Raw genomic sequence first — 17,242 nt, forward strand, 5'->3', positions numbered from 1 at the left:
ATTCCAAGACAGCAGTAGACTCAAGAGTACAAGGGAAACAACCTAGCAAAGGCAAAAGTCAAAAACAGGTGGGTGCAAAAAAAGCAATCATTTTTTATGCTGAACAGAGGAAAGGATCAAAGGTATGGCATAATGGCATATTAAGTTGTGACCAGAGCAAGCCACCTAGTCGTGACTAGGAGGACAATGCTTGGAACCCAATCTTGGAAATTCCACTATGTCAAGTGCATGTGTGCACATTACATGCAAGACTCAGGATTTTGGATAAGCTATTGATGCTCCACATAAACTATGTCTGGAACATGGAGCCCGAAGATCGACGAGAAGAGTCAATACGTGCACTAGAGGGTGTACTTTCCTCTATGGGATTACATGCTGGAGCAGTGCTCTTGACAAAGGACAAAAAATCAAACCCTACACAAGACAACCCTAATAAAATTTGCATGGGTGGATCAAAGGCAAGACACTTGCTATCAAACCACTTGGGTTCTCATAGCCACACTGACTTTGAAATTTGGAAGAAGATATGTGATTTCACAACATATCGAGGAAATGATGCCAGGCTTGGCCTAAAACGTGCACATGTATGGGAGGTGTGTAATAAAATGGTCGATCTTCTAGAGCGACCTCACCTGGATGACCATGGTATTGAGGCACTTAAACAAGCCACTTGTAGATTTATACAAGAAATGGTCGAGGCATGGGGAGAAACACACATTACTCACTACATGGTAATGTTGTATTTCTTGTGTCCTTGTAGTATGTTCTTCATACTGTTTGTTGACTTTTTGTAATTTTCTATGCAGCATATATTGTATGCACATGGGCCATACTTTCTCGATAGATATGGCTCTTTAGCACTTTGGAGCAATCAAGGCATGGAGAAATCACATTACCAAGCAAAGGCCGTGTATTTTAAGGGCACTCGCCATGGTGGTGGCAAAGTCAAGAGTAATGCACTCCATGAAATGTTCAACTGGTTCTATCGCGTTCTGGTTGGCAAAAAAAGGCAAAAAACTCGCGGTAATTTGTCTCTTAGGCGTCAAATAATGAAAACTATTAATGCAAGAAGAACTGAAGGATACAACAGATCAAATGCTAGGGAGAGACTACGGCAATGGGTAGCAAGCAAGCGTCGGTGTGGTTCCTCATGGGCTTAAACTCTCTGATTATGATCTTTTTGTGTTTTTAAATTTTCTAAAAGTTTTAAAAAATTATATGTATAGACATATTTAAGTCATTTTTCATTTATAGCCACCACATTTCAATTTCTTCTTTGTCTCCCACTATCTCTTGCACTCGTACATACCTAGGCCATGCCAGAAGAACAGGAGCAAGACTTGCGGTTTTTCGATCAACTCGGCCCACTACCTGCTACAGCAAAAAGGACAAGTCTACCTATCGTAACAGAGCAAGAGGCAAAGGAGATGAGAGAAGAAGAGCGCAGGAAGGAGGCCGAAGAAGCGCAAAGCAGGAAGGAAGCTGAAGAAGCAGAGCCTAGTAGAGAAGCAGAAGAAGAGCGGCGTCGAAAAGAAGCCAAGGAAGGTCAAGGGCAACCACCGGAGATTGTTATTGAGACCGACACCCTAGAACAGCTAGAGGTTATCTTACAGAATAGGGAGGTCGAGCTCTTGTCCTATGGCATCACGAAAGATACCATTGACAAAGAGTTTGCTCTTGTGAGGGCAGCTTGGGAGACAGAAATGCAAAAGAGACAGCAGCCCAAAGAGGACGCAAGGAGGGCAAGCCAAGCACAGCCACAAGCAGCCACAACATCCAGACGTCCAGTCAAGAAGTGTGGTAAAAGAATGGAGGACAAGTTTCGGGACCAACAAGAAGAGGAAGAGCGTGCACAAAAGAAAAAGAAGTTCAGGTCTAAACGACCACCGTGGGAGAATCAAAGACCACCATCGCCTCCACCAGTTACAAAGAAGAAGAGAAAATGGAGGCCAGGGATAGTCGCGCTACGAGAGATTAGGAAATATTAGAAAAGCACAGATCTTCTCATCCCCAAGGCACCATTCTCTCGACTGGTGAGAGAAACAATGGAAAAATATTCTGACAGGGTTGACCGCATACAGAGCACAGCTCTTGAAGCTCTTCAAGAAGCTGCTGAAGATATTGTAGTTTCTGTTTTTGAAGACTCAGTGCTGGCTATGGTACATGCCAAGAGTGTTACTTTGAAGCCTGTAGATATGTCCCTAGCCCTACGTCTAAGTTTTGAGCGTAGCCTTCTACCTCAATAGGCTAACCCACTTTGTAATTCTCCCTACAAAATTTTGTAATGTTCCCAAATTCCTTTGTAGCATTTTCACACATTAATGAAAGCTTTTTGAGTTGTGTTACATTCTTTGTTGAGTCCATTTTTTTTTGTATGCTCAGTGCCAATGAACATTTCATTTAAAAAATATAAAAGCACTATACACACAGGAAAAAACACACACAAACACACACAACACACACACACACACACACACATATATATATATACACACACAAACATATATACACACACATATATATACATATACAAATATATATACATATACACATATATATATATATATGCACACACACACACATATATATATATTTTTATATATACAAAAAAGGTAGATCCTATAAAGTCACCTAGAGACCCTTATAGAGTGCCTTATGAGCCTCAAGGCCAAAAAAATAAAAAAAATAAAAAAAAAATGCCATGTGCGCTACAGCGCGTTAATCGCTAGTTTGACCAGGTCAAAATGTCGATTTACGCGTCGTAGCGCACATGGCATTTTTTTAATTTTTTTTTGATATCTTTGGTCTAGTGAGGCTCATAAGACCCTTTAGGTGCCCTAACAGCCCCAAAATCTTATATATTTATATAAGATATTATATATATTTATATATATCTTACAATAGCCTTAAAATCTTATAATATCTTATGTCTTATATATATATATATATCCTATATATCTTTTATATATATATATATATTATATATATATATATCTTTCAATAGCCCCAGAATCTTATATATATATATAGGTACACACACACACACACACACATATATATATATATGTATATATATACATATATGTACATATATATATACATATATGTGAGTGTGTATACATCTATAAATACAACATTTTTTCATACCGCTCTAACCCAATCTCGATTACTTTTTTTAATCACGATCTCATTTAAAATGAATCCTAAACAATATTTTCTATGAACACATGAACAAAATCTTAAAATTGCGAGGCTTGAAATGGTATATCACAAGTACGCCAGGAAAAATCACAACTTACAATGCACAACAAAAAAAATTTATTAAACTTGGAAGAGAAGTTTGCATTATATCTTTTTAATAAGCTCTTGGAAGAGCTCAGGAGAGAGAGTTCTAGAGGCTGGTTTCTGGCCTAAGCTTTGGAATATATCACTCGGCTCATTGATTCCTTGAGCCTGAGAAAGGGCACAATGGCCTAAAACTGAGCCGGGATGCTTGCCCGTAAAGCAATACAAGGCAGCTTCCCTAGCTACCAAAATACATTTATTTATGTTCGAGGCTAAGGGGTTCTCCGATAAGACTGCACTAAGTGCTTTACATTTTAGGAGCTTGGCATAGGCGATCTCTGCATAGTCTAAATGAAAAACCCGCACTATGTCGGCTCTGAGGGCAGGTATGTAGTGCCAAAGAGATGCATCTCGACCCTCTGACTTTGGCCGCGTTCCTCCTATGCGCATAGCAAACTTGTCCACTTCAAAAGCAGTCTGTCAACATGTCAATATAGAAGTTAGGAAGCGTGAAATGATACAACTAAAAATAATTTGCTTTACAACTAAGAAGTTAGGACATACCTCAGTTGCATCATCACTTGCAACTAGTTGCTCATTTGTCAAGTTTATGCTTCCTTGGTCTTGAGCATCGCCAGCAACCAAGGGCATGTGTGGTTCAAAGGCAGCTACGCTCTCATAGAATTGCACATCTTGCTTTATTTCAACGAGCGCTTTGGCCACTACAACTTCCAAGGTACTGCTACCAATATCGTATGCAAGCGCTTTAGTGAGGTTGTCATCTTCAAAAGAGATTTTCACTTTTCCTGTCTTGACCCCCAGCATTCACGGCAATAATAGACAGTGCCTCATCCTCGCGAAACCCGAGTGTCTTGGCAATGTCATCCAAAAACAAAAACTCTTTCCCATCAATAATGATTGGATGCAAAGACATGATAACAAGGTCCGGGACCTCCTCAAGTACTTCATCGCCCTCTAGAACTAGGTCCGGAACCTCCTCGGGGACATTCTCTTGTAGAGCCACCAATGCCATGGAGGCCTCTTGGACCTCCTCGGGGACATTCTCTTGTAGAGCCACCAATGCCATTGAGGCCTCCCATTGTTTTGTAACATTCTCTTCCTCAGCATGGGCCTCTTGGACCTGCTCCATTAGCTTTACTTTGCCCTTTTCTTTTTCCTTGCCACTTTCTTTCGCCACACCCTCTTGTAACAGAAGGACCAAAACCATGTCCCAGCTCAGGAAAGAAGTGCCGATGTTGCCCATTTGTAGATCCAAGAGTAAGTCTTCCTCCTCATTTCTGTAGTCCTTTTCTATGAGGGATTTTAAAAACCTAGATAGGCGAAATCTAAAATTCTTGTCTTCCCTACTTGTTGATGAGGTCAACTGGAACCCATAGGCCCTCATCACCCTCAAACATGATGGAGTACGTGCTGATGTGTTCATCCATATACTGAATGACATCTGTAAAAGCATCCGCGTGTAGATGCATTGTTGCACGCACATCAATTGCTCCCTCAAACTTAGGGACGATCTCATCAACCCTATGAAGTAACTCAAGCTTTCCTAGCCGTGCAATAAGTGTGTCAAGTAGAGGTGCCATGACTATGAGTGATTGCAAGAAATAGAGAGTGTGTGATACAGAAAGGTGTGCGAAATTGAGAGCAAGTGTTAGGAGAGAACTGTCAATTGATGAAAATGAGTAAAGTATCGTTTATAAATGGGCGACCTTGTTATAAAATTTTTAAAAACTTTTAAAATTTTTAAGTACCAAAAAATTTTAAAAAAATGGTATGCGAAAGCAAGAACGTATCCTTCCATCGCAAGGTCATTTCTAATTTACTAGTGACTCAAGCCACAGATGCTTGTGTGACCTACCTTACACTATCACAAAAAAATAAAACTTGCACAAGACAATTGAAAAACCTTAATAAGACAGTGAGGCAAAAAAATTGAAATTGTATTTACTTCAATTCAAGATTACATATCCAATGGTTATCTGATAGCTACACAGCCAAGGAAAGTAATTTCTCTACAAAGAAAAGATCGTTCCTGCCTTTTGCGCACTACTCTACCATTGATTATCAAAGCAAAATCACCACTCAGTGAGAATCGAAGAACTAAGTAGTCACGTAAGTTGGCAAGGGACCAGTCATCATTCACAGTAACATCTTCTACATCCCCACCTTGCATGGATATATGTAGCACACCCTGTTCTGTAGAGGTTGTGTCGGAGTCTAACGCCTCCCATTCTCCATTTGTAAGCTTCCATCGCCTGTAAGGAAACGCAATGGACAACTGTTGCTTGGCAATATGATAGCGCATCACAACCTTCTCAACTATTACTCCGCATCTGATGGTGTCTCCATTGTGTTGAATAACTTTTTTATCCCATGCAGGTGATAAGAAACAAGTCAGAGCTCTCTCCCCCTTTGCAATCCATAAAGTTGGAGTACGATGTGTGTCACTTGTACGGAACAGGTACACAAAGAGGTGTAGAGGTATGAAGCAGGTTATGGTTGCTTTGTGAGATCCATATGTGCACTTCATAGCATTTTGCACCTTGCTTTTGATCTGCAAACAAGCCATGGCCACTGAAGCATTGTCTGGAATTGGCCATTCAATAGATGTGAGAGTTGGCGTAGGTTTTGGAACTAATTTTTGAGTACCATTTGCTATCGTGGGAACCACATATGTATCCTCATAGAAGAAGATGTTTTGTGCAAGAAGTTGTGCAGCTGGACACCCTCTAAAGATTAAACTACCAAGCTCCACATGGTATGCTTCAAAGGTTCCTGAAATTGCCTCCATAGGCTCCCACTCACTATAGTTTGAGGGAAAAATATCTACGCACAGGAACCCAAGAACAATCAAAGTAGTGCTCAGTATACCATTATTAGCACACAATTGATTTAAAAACAAGAATATAAAGTGGTGAAATAACTTACAAATTGCAGGAAATCCTTGACGTTGGTCATGGTCTGCTAGTTTCAGCTTTGTTGCCTTGTAAACATGTTGGACCTTGGCTAGCTTTTTTCCATCACGATCTTGTTTGAGCTCCAATATCCGCCCTTTCCAATGGTGACTTTGTATATCAACGTATCGCTTTGACACCTTGTGGGTTCCTCTTGTACTAGGCTACATCGTAATCCAATTCCACTTCTCGTACTGTTTGATGTTCCAGTGCCCATCCTCCTCTTGACCACTGCTACAAGAGAGAGATTGAATACTGATCGGAGGCCTTCGAGCTCTAGAAGAAGACATCAGATGTATATATTAGAGATATTATAAACCTTGATGGCAAAGGAAAATAGAATGGTGAGAAAAAAACTTAGACTAGGGAGATGTACAAAAGAGAAGGAGTTGTAGAGCAAGTTCCAAGGGCTTGGCTATGCTATTATTGCACTTTGAAAGAGGATATTAGAGGGGGTGAGAGGAGACAATGAGTAAGATTATGAGAGCCAAAGCATTTGCAACTCAAGCTTCCATAGCTTGGCTCCACTGTTACACTCTGTAAAAGGAGGTTGGACAAGGTAGAAGGATGAAGTAAGGAAATGTAAGTGAGGATCAAACTTTCATAGCTTCTGAGAGGAGGTTGCAGATCAAGCTTCCATAGCTAAGCTCTGCTGTTACACTCTGTAAAAGGAGGTTGGACAAGGAAGAAGGATGAAGTAAGGAAATGTAAGTGAGGATCAAACTTCCATAGCTTCTGAGAGGAGGTTGCAGATCAAGCTTCCATAGCTAAGCTCTGCTGTTACACTCTGTAAAAGGAGGTTGGACAAGGAAGAAGGATGAAGGAAGGAAATGTAAGTGAGGATCAAACTTCCATAGCTTCTAAGAGGAGGTTGCAGATCAAGCTTCCATAGTTATAGATCTAGGTTTCTGAGTGAAGAGAGAGGTAGATAGCTAAAAGAAGTAGTCTAGAGAGTGAAAAACGCCCTGCTATGAGAAAGGGGGAAGAGAGAGCGTTTTGGAGGGAACGTGGGAGAGAGGGATAGTGGAAAGTGAAGGGGAATGTGCATTGAATGCATGGGAACTCGTTTTTGGGCCTCTATCACTTTAGAGACCTTACTTAATGATGGCTGCAGGCTGCAGCTATCCTTTTCTATAAAAAATAGGAGAAAAATTCATATACGTATAAAATTTTTGAGTTTTAGTTGATTTTGAAAATTTAAAAAGAGCCTATTTAGCCTATTATTCTAAGTTTGACCACTACCTTCTAGGCTCTTACTATTGGTTTCAGTCCACATGTAATCTCCCTATTTGTCTATTTCTTAATCACCTCCATTAGGCAATGGCAAATTAAAGGGCCCAAAAAGACTCCATTGAGTTCCTAATGACTTGGCAGTATATACGAGTAAATCTAAGACTTGAAATTATAAGCATTAATGCTATCTAGTTGATGAATTTGAATGTGATTGATATGATTTTTAAATTCTGGTTGAGAAATGATGAGTTGATTTGGATTCTGATTAAAAAATGATGATCCCTGAAAATTGGTTGAAATGTAATAAGCTGAGCGAAACCGCAATGAGGATGAATGGGACGAGTCCCTATGATAATGTTCGTAGCTAGAATGAAGTTAATGACTTCAGCCAATCACTATCAGATTAGTGGATTGTGCTGCCAGATTACTACTGTTAACTTTTGATCAGTGGATCAAGTTAAGGGATGATAAATTAAAAATCTAAAAAATTAAAATCCCCATGGAGGACTGTTTAGATGGAAAAATTTAGTCTAATGGACCATTACTGTGTTAAAGATATGAATGAGATATTTTGAATGAATTATTAATTGATAATGCGTTCTATATGAGTATCTTTATCCCTTGATTATGTGGGGAGCCGACCTATTTAGAGAACCCCGGAATCAGTTGAATCAAAAATCGGATTGAATCTTAAATAAAGAGACTTAACAAGAGTTTTCGTATTGATAGGAACATGGATCGAGGTCGTTGTGGTAGAAATGTTAACCCCCAACTCGATGAAGAAGAGCTCGACCTGGATGTTCGTAAAACTCTTCATAGTTCACAGCCTAGACCTTTCAAGGGTGAAGGGAAAAACTTGGGCGAGACTGTGGAGAAGTGGGTCGAATCAATGGAAGAATACTTCGATGTCACACCGAGTACAATGAGAAGAGCAAAATGGCTCTTGCAAGGCTAAAGATAGTGGAGACAGCTAGAGTGGCATGGAGAAACCACTGCGAGACAAACCGTCTTGATTGAAATACCCAAACCTGGACCGATCTCAAGGCTTACCTCAGAAAGAGATTTTGTCTCCCAGGCTTTCTTGAAACTAAGATGAATGAGTTCTTGGAACTAAAGCAGGAAAGCCGGACAATTGAAGAGTACCATCAGGCTTTTTTCCTTCTCCTTAAATACTCCCCTCAATTGGATGAAGAGCAGCTGATGGCTAGGTTCATTCGGGGAATGAACGAGCCATTGGATACTTTAGTCAAGAATGCCAAACCTATCTCAATGGCCGAAGCAGTAAGAATGGCGAAGGATTTCGCCAAAGCCTTTGATGTCAAAGTCCCGCACCAAAGCCAGCACCATCATCTTTCAAAAGGTTTTTATTCCCAGAAGGTGATTCCATCCTTCCTCCGCCGCCGCCTAAGAGATATCAGGGTCAAACCCAGGATATGGGAAGTTCCAAAATGGAAGAAATGTCCTTTTCCTGAAACTCAATTCCCTGGAATAAGTGAATTTTGATTAGTATAGATTACTCTAAATCTATTAGAGTTAATCTTTAAGACAAAATTAAGTAAGAAAAATTAAAAAATGGTCAGCCATACAAAGGAGGTTATGGCGAAATTTTTAGAAATAAGAATTATCTTTTATTATGTTAAAAGGGTAATTCCTATCAATTCTATACTCTAAAGTGTCATTTTCATACATAGAAGATGCATATTGATTATTATTATTCTTATGCATAAAGGAATAATTTTCTTTTATTATGAAAGTGTTACTTTCATCAAAATAGATTTTTATGCATAAAGGAATAATTTTCTTTTATTATGAAAGTGTTACTTTCATTAAAATAGATTTTTATGCATAAAGGAATAATTTTCTTTTATTATGAAAGTGTTACTTTCATCAAAATAGATTTTTATGCATAAAGGAATAATTTTCTTTTATTATAAAAGTGTTACTTTCATCAAAATTAATTTTTAGGCATAAAAGATTATTATTTTATTATAAAAGTGTTACTTTTATCATAATTGATTTTCATGCATAAAGGTATGCATAAAAGATTATTATTTTATTATAAAAATATTACTTTTATCATAATTGATTTTCATGCAAAGAGGTATACATAAAAGATTATTATTTTATTGTAAAAGTGTTACTTTTATCATATTTAATTTTGATGCATAAAGGTATGCATAAAAGATTATTATTTTATTATAAAAGTGTTACTTTTATCATAATTGATTTTCATGCATAGAGGTATCATGAAAGATTATAATTTTATTGTGAAAGTGTTACTTTTGTCATATTTGATTTTCATGCATAAAGGTATACATAAAAGATTATTATTTTATTATAAAAGTGTTGCGTTTATTATAATTGTATTTCATGCAGAGGTATGCATAAAAGATTATTATTTTATTGTAAAAGTGTTACTTTTATCATATTTGATTTTCATGCATAAAGGTATGCATAAAAGATTATTATTTTATTATAAAAGTGTTACTTTTATCATATTTGATTTTCATGCATAGAAGTATGCATAAAAGATTATTTTTTTATAAAAGTATTACTTTCATCATAAATGATTTTATGCATAAATTAGATTCATAAAAGAAATTCTTTTATATTAAAAGAGTGATTTTCATCATAAATGATTGTATGCATAATCATATGCATAAAAGATATTTTTTATATTAAAAGAGTGATTTTCATCATAAATGATTTTACGCATAAATAGGATGCATAAGAAAAATTCTTTTATTCTAAAAGTGTAATTCCTACTAAATTGGATTTATGCATGGAAAGTGCATAAAGAAATCTATTTTTAGTTCAAAAGAGTTATTTTCATCAATTTTGATTTTATGCATAGGAAGATGCATTAAAGAATTGATTTTCTATTCAAAAGTGTCATTCTCATTTAAAATGAATTTATGCGTAGGAAGATGCATAAAAGATTGATTTTTATTTCGAAAGTGTTATCCTTAAAATGGAATTTATGCATAAATAAATGCGTAAAGAAATCTTATATCGAAAATAGGAATTCTCTTGTATTCTATAAATAGATATGAGGATGTGAAACGAATCAATTAGATGAAAATGAACGAGGAATAGATGGAGATGTATGTATGTGAAAGAATAGATGTAGTTATATGTATGTGAAAGAAATGATGTAGATGTGGAATGTGGATATGGATGTATGGATGAGAATGTGAATGTGAATGTGGATGTATGTGAATGTGAATATGGAAGTGTGAATGTGGATATGGATGTAGATATGGAATGTGGATGTGGATGTATGTAAATGTGAATAAGGATGTGGAATGTGGATATGGATGTCTGGATGTGAATGTGAATGTGAATGTGAATGTGAATGTGGATGTATGTGAATGTGAATGTGGATGTGTAAATGGGGATATGGAATGTGGATGTGGATGTATGTGAATGGGGATATGGATTTAGATATGAATGTGGATGTGTGAATGGAGATATGGATTTAGATATGTGAATATGAATGTGGATGTGTGAATGGGGATATGGATTTAGATATGGAATGTGGATGTGGATGTATGTGAATATGAATGTGGATGTGTGAATGGGGATATGGATGTAGATATGGAATGTGGATGTAGATGTATGTGAATGTGAATGAGGATGTGGAATGTGGATATGGATGTATGGATGTGAATGTGAATGTGGATGTATGAATGTAGATGTAGATGTGGATGTATGAATGTGGATTTGGATGTGGATTTATGAATGTGGATGTGAAAATGGATGTATGAATGTAGATGTGAATGTGGATGTGTGTGTGGAATAATGAATGCAAATATAAATGTGAATGGATATGAAGTCGATATGAGCAAATGGATGAGATGAGATGTCATGCGAATCAGAATGTGAATGAATAATATAAGATTTGAACGAATGAGATATAATGAGAAATGGATGTGAGGAGACATAATGTAAATTAAGAAAGATAAGAATGGATGTTATGTGAAGCGAATGAATCCTATGTGATGGGATAGAAAATGATGTAACTGGTCAAGAATGGATACACATATGAATCGGAATTGGATTAAATAATATGGATTAATGTGGAATAATGTGGAAAGACGAGAGTTCAATATAGAAACTATATTTGTGACCTGTTTGTAAATGACTGTTTTATGTCAAGAATGCTGGGGAAGCATTTTGACCAGTCGTGGGGACCTACCTGATAAAGTTGCAACTGCTGACGGAGAGTCAATGGAGGACGTCTCACGTAGCAAGGTCGACCGAGGTCTTGACCAGCCTCGGTTCGATTTAAATGGTGAGCTTTCGGTACGGTGGATGAGGGACCAAGGAAGTGGCCTATGAGTGAAGCGCTAGGTGACGTGCGAAGGATCCTAGAGGGTGCTGACCATACAGTGCTCGGGCTCTGGGTCGTCTAAGATACCCATATGTGCGTCGTGGAAGATACTGGAACAAGGAGTAAGAGTTCTTTTCTGAAACCGGGCATGGATCTGGTTGATTGACCTTGCTGGTCCTCAACAACGGATGAGTCCATGGCTCTCTTATATGGATCTGTTGATTGATCTTGCTGATCTTCAACGAGGATTCCATCTTGATTTTTATATGTGAAAATATTGTCGGGTACTATGAGCTAGGAACTATTTAAAAGGCCCCTGAGTGAACAGGTGGTGAGCGTTCTGGTTGCCAATGATGCCATAAGTGAAATAGGGCACATAATGATATAATGGAATGAATAAGGGAGAACCTCTTATATACTTTTGCATGAAGCAGTCGGCTCTAGGAAATAGGCCGACAGCTCCACGACAGCATGAGAGATGCAATATTTTAACAGCCCCTCTGCATCTTGAAGTGTGCAAAAAAGTCAAAAGAAAACTAATGACGACAGACAACTCAGCATGGCCAGTACTGAGTACACCTCGAAAAATGCACATGTCAGCTTGTTGTCTTCAGAGAACATAATGCCACTATAAAGAGCAAAAGAAAATTTGCTTGGCTCCAAACTCAAAGTAGAACTGTGAACGCATCACATCCAATAACCTCGAACAAATGAACATGGAACACATCCTGTCCATAGTCTCTGCTAGCCAATAGTTCTGGAACTCATCTAAACCATGAAGGAAACTTGGTTGATCCTGGAACTCATCCGGACCATCAAGTGAACTTGCCTGTCTTTATACTTGGAACTCCGACACACGGGTCCCATGCTCCAGATTTAATATAAGAGAGCTTTTGAAAGCCCCCACCTGCCCACAAGCCATTTCTAGAAGACAGCACGCGAGGGGATGCCCTTAGGATCAGAGCAAGACACCAGTCATGTTCTTTCCAGACTCTAAGGCCTTGGGAGAGCTGGGGTTGTCACTAGATGAGTCTGTGTCAGTGTCATGTGACTTGTCTTTGCCCTTCTTTGAAGACTTGCCCTTGTCCTTGCCTTTGCCTTTGTCCTTTGACTGACAATCCTTTGATAGGTGGCCTTTCTTCCCATACTTGTAACACCGACTTCGAACTTTCTTTTGCATCGTCGAGAGAGTGCCTGATCAGGTCCAATAGACGATGAAACTTCCAATTTCCCTTGAGAAACTAGGATGGATTCCTCGTCCAAGAGGAGAGTACACAGATTATCAAACTCAAGGGAACGTGTTGTGATCTGAACCCGCAAAGCTCGAGAAACCATGTCATAATCTGCAGGAAGCCTGATGAGGAGGAGAGTAGCTAACTGAGAAGAGGTCACGGCAGTACCCATTGCCACTAATTGGTCGTGAATTACCTTAACCTTCATCACAAACGACTGCATGGAAGTCCCTGCTGAAAACTCCAGAGAAAAGTGCTAACCCAATAGGTTGATAGACCGCATTGTAGAGTCCCGTGCATATAGGTTTGTACACTTTCTCCAAACAGAAGCAACACAATCCAATGTTTGCACGACGGGGGAGACCTCTGGTGAGATGGCTCGTACAAGTGCAGAGTGAGCTTTTGAGTCTTGATTCTCCCAAGCTGAAAGCTCAATGAGAAACGCATCCTCTTGGTCCTAAGTCCACTTCCTAGAGCTGGTAGGGCTTTCGGGCTTTCGTTCGTGGCCATGAACAATCTCCCAGAGACCCTTGTGTGTGAACTAGACCTTCATTTGTAGCTTCCAGTGATCATAGTTTGTACCACTAAGCTTGTCCTCCTTATTCATGCAAGGGGGACCCATGTCTGCCTCAAAGAAGCTACGTCTCAAACAACCTCCGTAGCTAAGCAATCCACGTGCTCTCTCAAGCACCTTTCCACAGGATCCAACTAGGGACTAATAGCCCCCTTGAAAGATGCAGGCTGGACAGCAACAAAAGAAACGCAAAAAACACACCACCAAGAAACTCCTACCGGAAGAGGGAGGGGATCTTGGAGGGACAGGAGCTGATGTGCCACTTGTCTGATGCACTTGCTGAATCTGCAGCTAGAACTTCTCCACTTGCCTCTGTAGAAGAAAATGCAGCCTGCGCGGACTGGCCGACAACAGTTGGAGAGCTTGTAGAGCAAAAATGCAACTAAAAAAGAGAAACGCAGCCATTGTTTTGAAGGATCTTCAGCCTGGAGAATCTAGGGAAGTAGAAAACGTAGAGGAACAGATTGTGCAACAGCCAGAGCCTAGGCGAATGATACCATGAAAGAATGTGCACAAGCGGAAGCAATGAACATGAGAGAGAAAGATTCCAAGTAAGAACTGAGCTTTATTAGCTTGAGGTTCCAGAGTACAAGAGCCAACAAATAGGGCACATAATGATATAATGGAATGAATAAGGGAGCAACTCTTATATACTTGTGCATGAAGTAGTCGGCTGTAAGAAACAAGCTGACAGCTCCACGATAGTATCAGAGATGCAATATTTTAACATGGTCAACCTCAATCCAATTTAATTAAATATATCGTGTTGATAGTTTTTTATGCCTCTGGCAATATAGCTTCGATTTGTCAAGCTAGCATGGTAGCTTACTAACTTCACTATTTTATGAATTTCATGAATGGGAGGAAAACAATCCATCCCAAATAAAGGGTTATCTTTCAACCTTTAGAAGGAAGATTTTTTTCCCCCGAATTGACACCTTCAAAGAAAAACCTCGCTAACTCCCATGAAAATAGGAGTAAGCTCTAGTGATTACACACATATACTTCTTAAAATTTCATAGACCACCACCACAAGAATTGTTCCAACACTTAATAAAATTTCCTAAATCAAAGCCAAATTACCTAGATCCAAAAGGAACAACTATATAGAGTATGCAATTTTCCATATAAAAAGAATTACTATACAGAAAAAACTTTATTGTATCACTTAGACAATGTATTTTACTATGTAAAAGTTTTAAGGTCGATGAATTGGCTAATTTAAAGAGTCAAAATCATCCATTTCCATCTAGGAACTTACTATCTAGAGTGTAATTTTCTATAAGAGTAATGGATTTAAAACTCCTTGTGCATAGAAACCCAACTTTAAAACCAAATTTCTACATGCCTTTGAAAACTGAGCAATGTTTGCTAACTCTATCCAAAAAAAAGAGAGATGCTAACACGAGCTCACTTTGGACCAACTGTGTAACTGCATTAATTCACCTCGGAGCAGGCAAGGGGTGTGCTTAATTAGAAGCTAATGTTTTGCTCTCCATGCTGTTTATGAGTTGCACTAGCAAAATGGTTTTTAGTGTCTTTTTGAAAGGTACATACATGTGTTTAGTGTACATGAAAATTGGCTGATCTCTGAAAGGTAATGTATCGTGAAAATTTTACTTCCTTCAAGACCACGATGTTCGATGGAGATGTGAATGGCTTCTATGTCATGCTCTGCATGCCTGGATTCCAATCTCCTCCAGAATCAAAGCCTCAAACATCATCTGCAATTCATCACTATCAATGTTGGTGTCGTCGGGGATCTGCAGAAACAAAAAACTTACACCATATCAAACAGCCAACCCAGACAAGATCCAAAATAGCTAAAACACAAGGGCTAGTGCTAAAAACATAAAGAGCTTGGATAGACCAGTAAAAGGAATACAAACAGATCTGTCATGATTTGCCCATTGTTCATAAGAAAAGTGCAAAATTTGAAGAAAGTCCTCAAAAACATAAAATAAGGTAGACTTGCAGTAGAATGAAGGCACCATCAGAGGGGAAAACAGAAAATTCAATTAAACAAATACTTACAGATATACCACTGTATTAATTCAAGAGACAAAAGACCCTTAACACTTACTAGTAGATGCGATCAAGCTACATCTTTCTTTCCCATGTACATGCAACTGAGAGCAACAAAGCCATGGCATTGAAAGAAAAAAAAAACTTGAACAAAAAGCACAGATAAAACATGGCCACAACAGGTAAAGCAAGCTTTAAGCACTGGAACAGTTCTGATTTATCTTAATAAGCATATCAACTGACATTATACACATAAACACTATGTGCATGTATGCAGAACAAAAAACCATAGCATCAATGTAGATTAGCGGAACGAAAACCCACGCATGTATGTATGTACATAAATTTGCAGAACAAAAACCCATGTACGTATGTATGTATATAATATAGCAAAACAAAAACCCCTGTGTGTATGTATGTAAATAAATTAGCAGAACAAAAACCCATACATGAATGTATGTATGTATGTAAGTTAGCAGAACCCATGTGTGTATGTATGTATATAAACTAGCAGAATGAAAAGCCCATGTATGATAGTGGTAAGGAGAATCATGCTTTGTGCATATGGTGCGCGTATGGATGTACAAAAAAAAAAAAACACATGAACGTATACTGATAAGGAAAACCTTGTTTTGTGTACCTGGGACAGCGAAATGCTTACCTGTGCGTGTATGCAGTGGAAATCTGCATCCGAGCTGGTGGAGAGGGTAGCGTTGAGAACCTGGAAACCGCTCTGTTGCAGGAGGAGCATGATAGCAGGCCACATGCCTCTGCGCTTGGGGACGCTCATGGTTATGAACGCATCTGAGTTGCAGAACCTCACAGATATGGTGGCAGACAGGGTGCTGAGCTCGTTATGGGCGTTGAAAGGGTTAAGCTTGCGGCTGTTTCCCATTGTAATGAAGGTCGGCGAGGCGTCTGGCTATGGAGGGGAGGTGTCCGAGGTCTGTGTTTGTGAAGGCAGCTAAAAACGAGATGAGAGGCCGGCTATGGGGATTGCGCGTTCAGAGCGATGGCATGTAGGGGATTAGGGTTTGTGGAGATTTAGGGTTTTGCCGGTGCACAGGGAGCGGGATATGGCGTGTAGCGTGGTGGATTGTAGGTGATGGGGAGAGACTCCGAGGTGCACGAGGGGAGAAACACGAGGCCCCACAAGCGCCGACATTCCTTTATTCTGTCCACAAAACTCCCCCTATAAACTTTGTTTTTTTTTTAAAGCTCAAAATTCAAGGTTATCTAATTTTAAATTCACACGTTGGATTAACCGCCCACTGGCCACTAAGGTACCCAATTCACTAGGCCGTGCAAGGCCATCCTTGTAGCTTCACGTTCTCACATTGCAATGCTTGCATCAGCCTTCACAAAATGGCCAAGTTTCCACAGGAAAAGCTACCTCTTCCTTTTCCAGCCCACTGCTAAGGATTCGAACCGTCAGGTTCCGAAAAGTTCTCGAACACAATTGCTTTTTGACGGGTGCATCATGCCCATTCTTTAGCATTTCGACCGTAAAGTAGTTGCAAATTTTTAAAATGCCCATCAAAAATTACACCAAAATACAAGAAAACTTGCTATATTTCACCAAACCCGT

General features: G+C 38.9%; 1 protein-coding gene across 1 annotated transcript; it reads right to left on the bottom strand.

Moving 5' to 3' along the window:
• Positions 1-15,058: 15,058 nt before the first annotated feature.
• Positions 15,059-16,787, bottom strand: LOC147612612 (uncharacterized). The gene is made up of 2 exons (XM_086783197.1): positions 16,316-16,787; positions 15,059-15,392 (listed from the first exon to the last, which is right to left on the bottom strand). The coding sequence occupies exons 1-2, from the start codon at positions 16,547-16,549 to the stop codon at positions 15,297-15,299; spliced, it is 330 nt and encodes a 109-aa protein (XP_086639323.1). The 5' UTR covers positions 16,550-16,787; the 3' UTR covers positions 15,059-15,296.
• Positions 16,788-17,242: the final 455 nt, after the last annotated feature.

This window comes from Cibotium barometz, chromosome 45, assembly GCF_041138505.1.
Source record: "Cibotium barometz isolate CiBa-2024 chromosome 45, ASM4113850v1, whole genome shotgun sequence".
In the NCBI taxonomy this organism is placed as follows: Eukaryota; Viridiplantae; Streptophyta; class Polypodiopsida; order Cyatheales; family Cibotiaceae; genus Cibotium; species Cibotium barometz.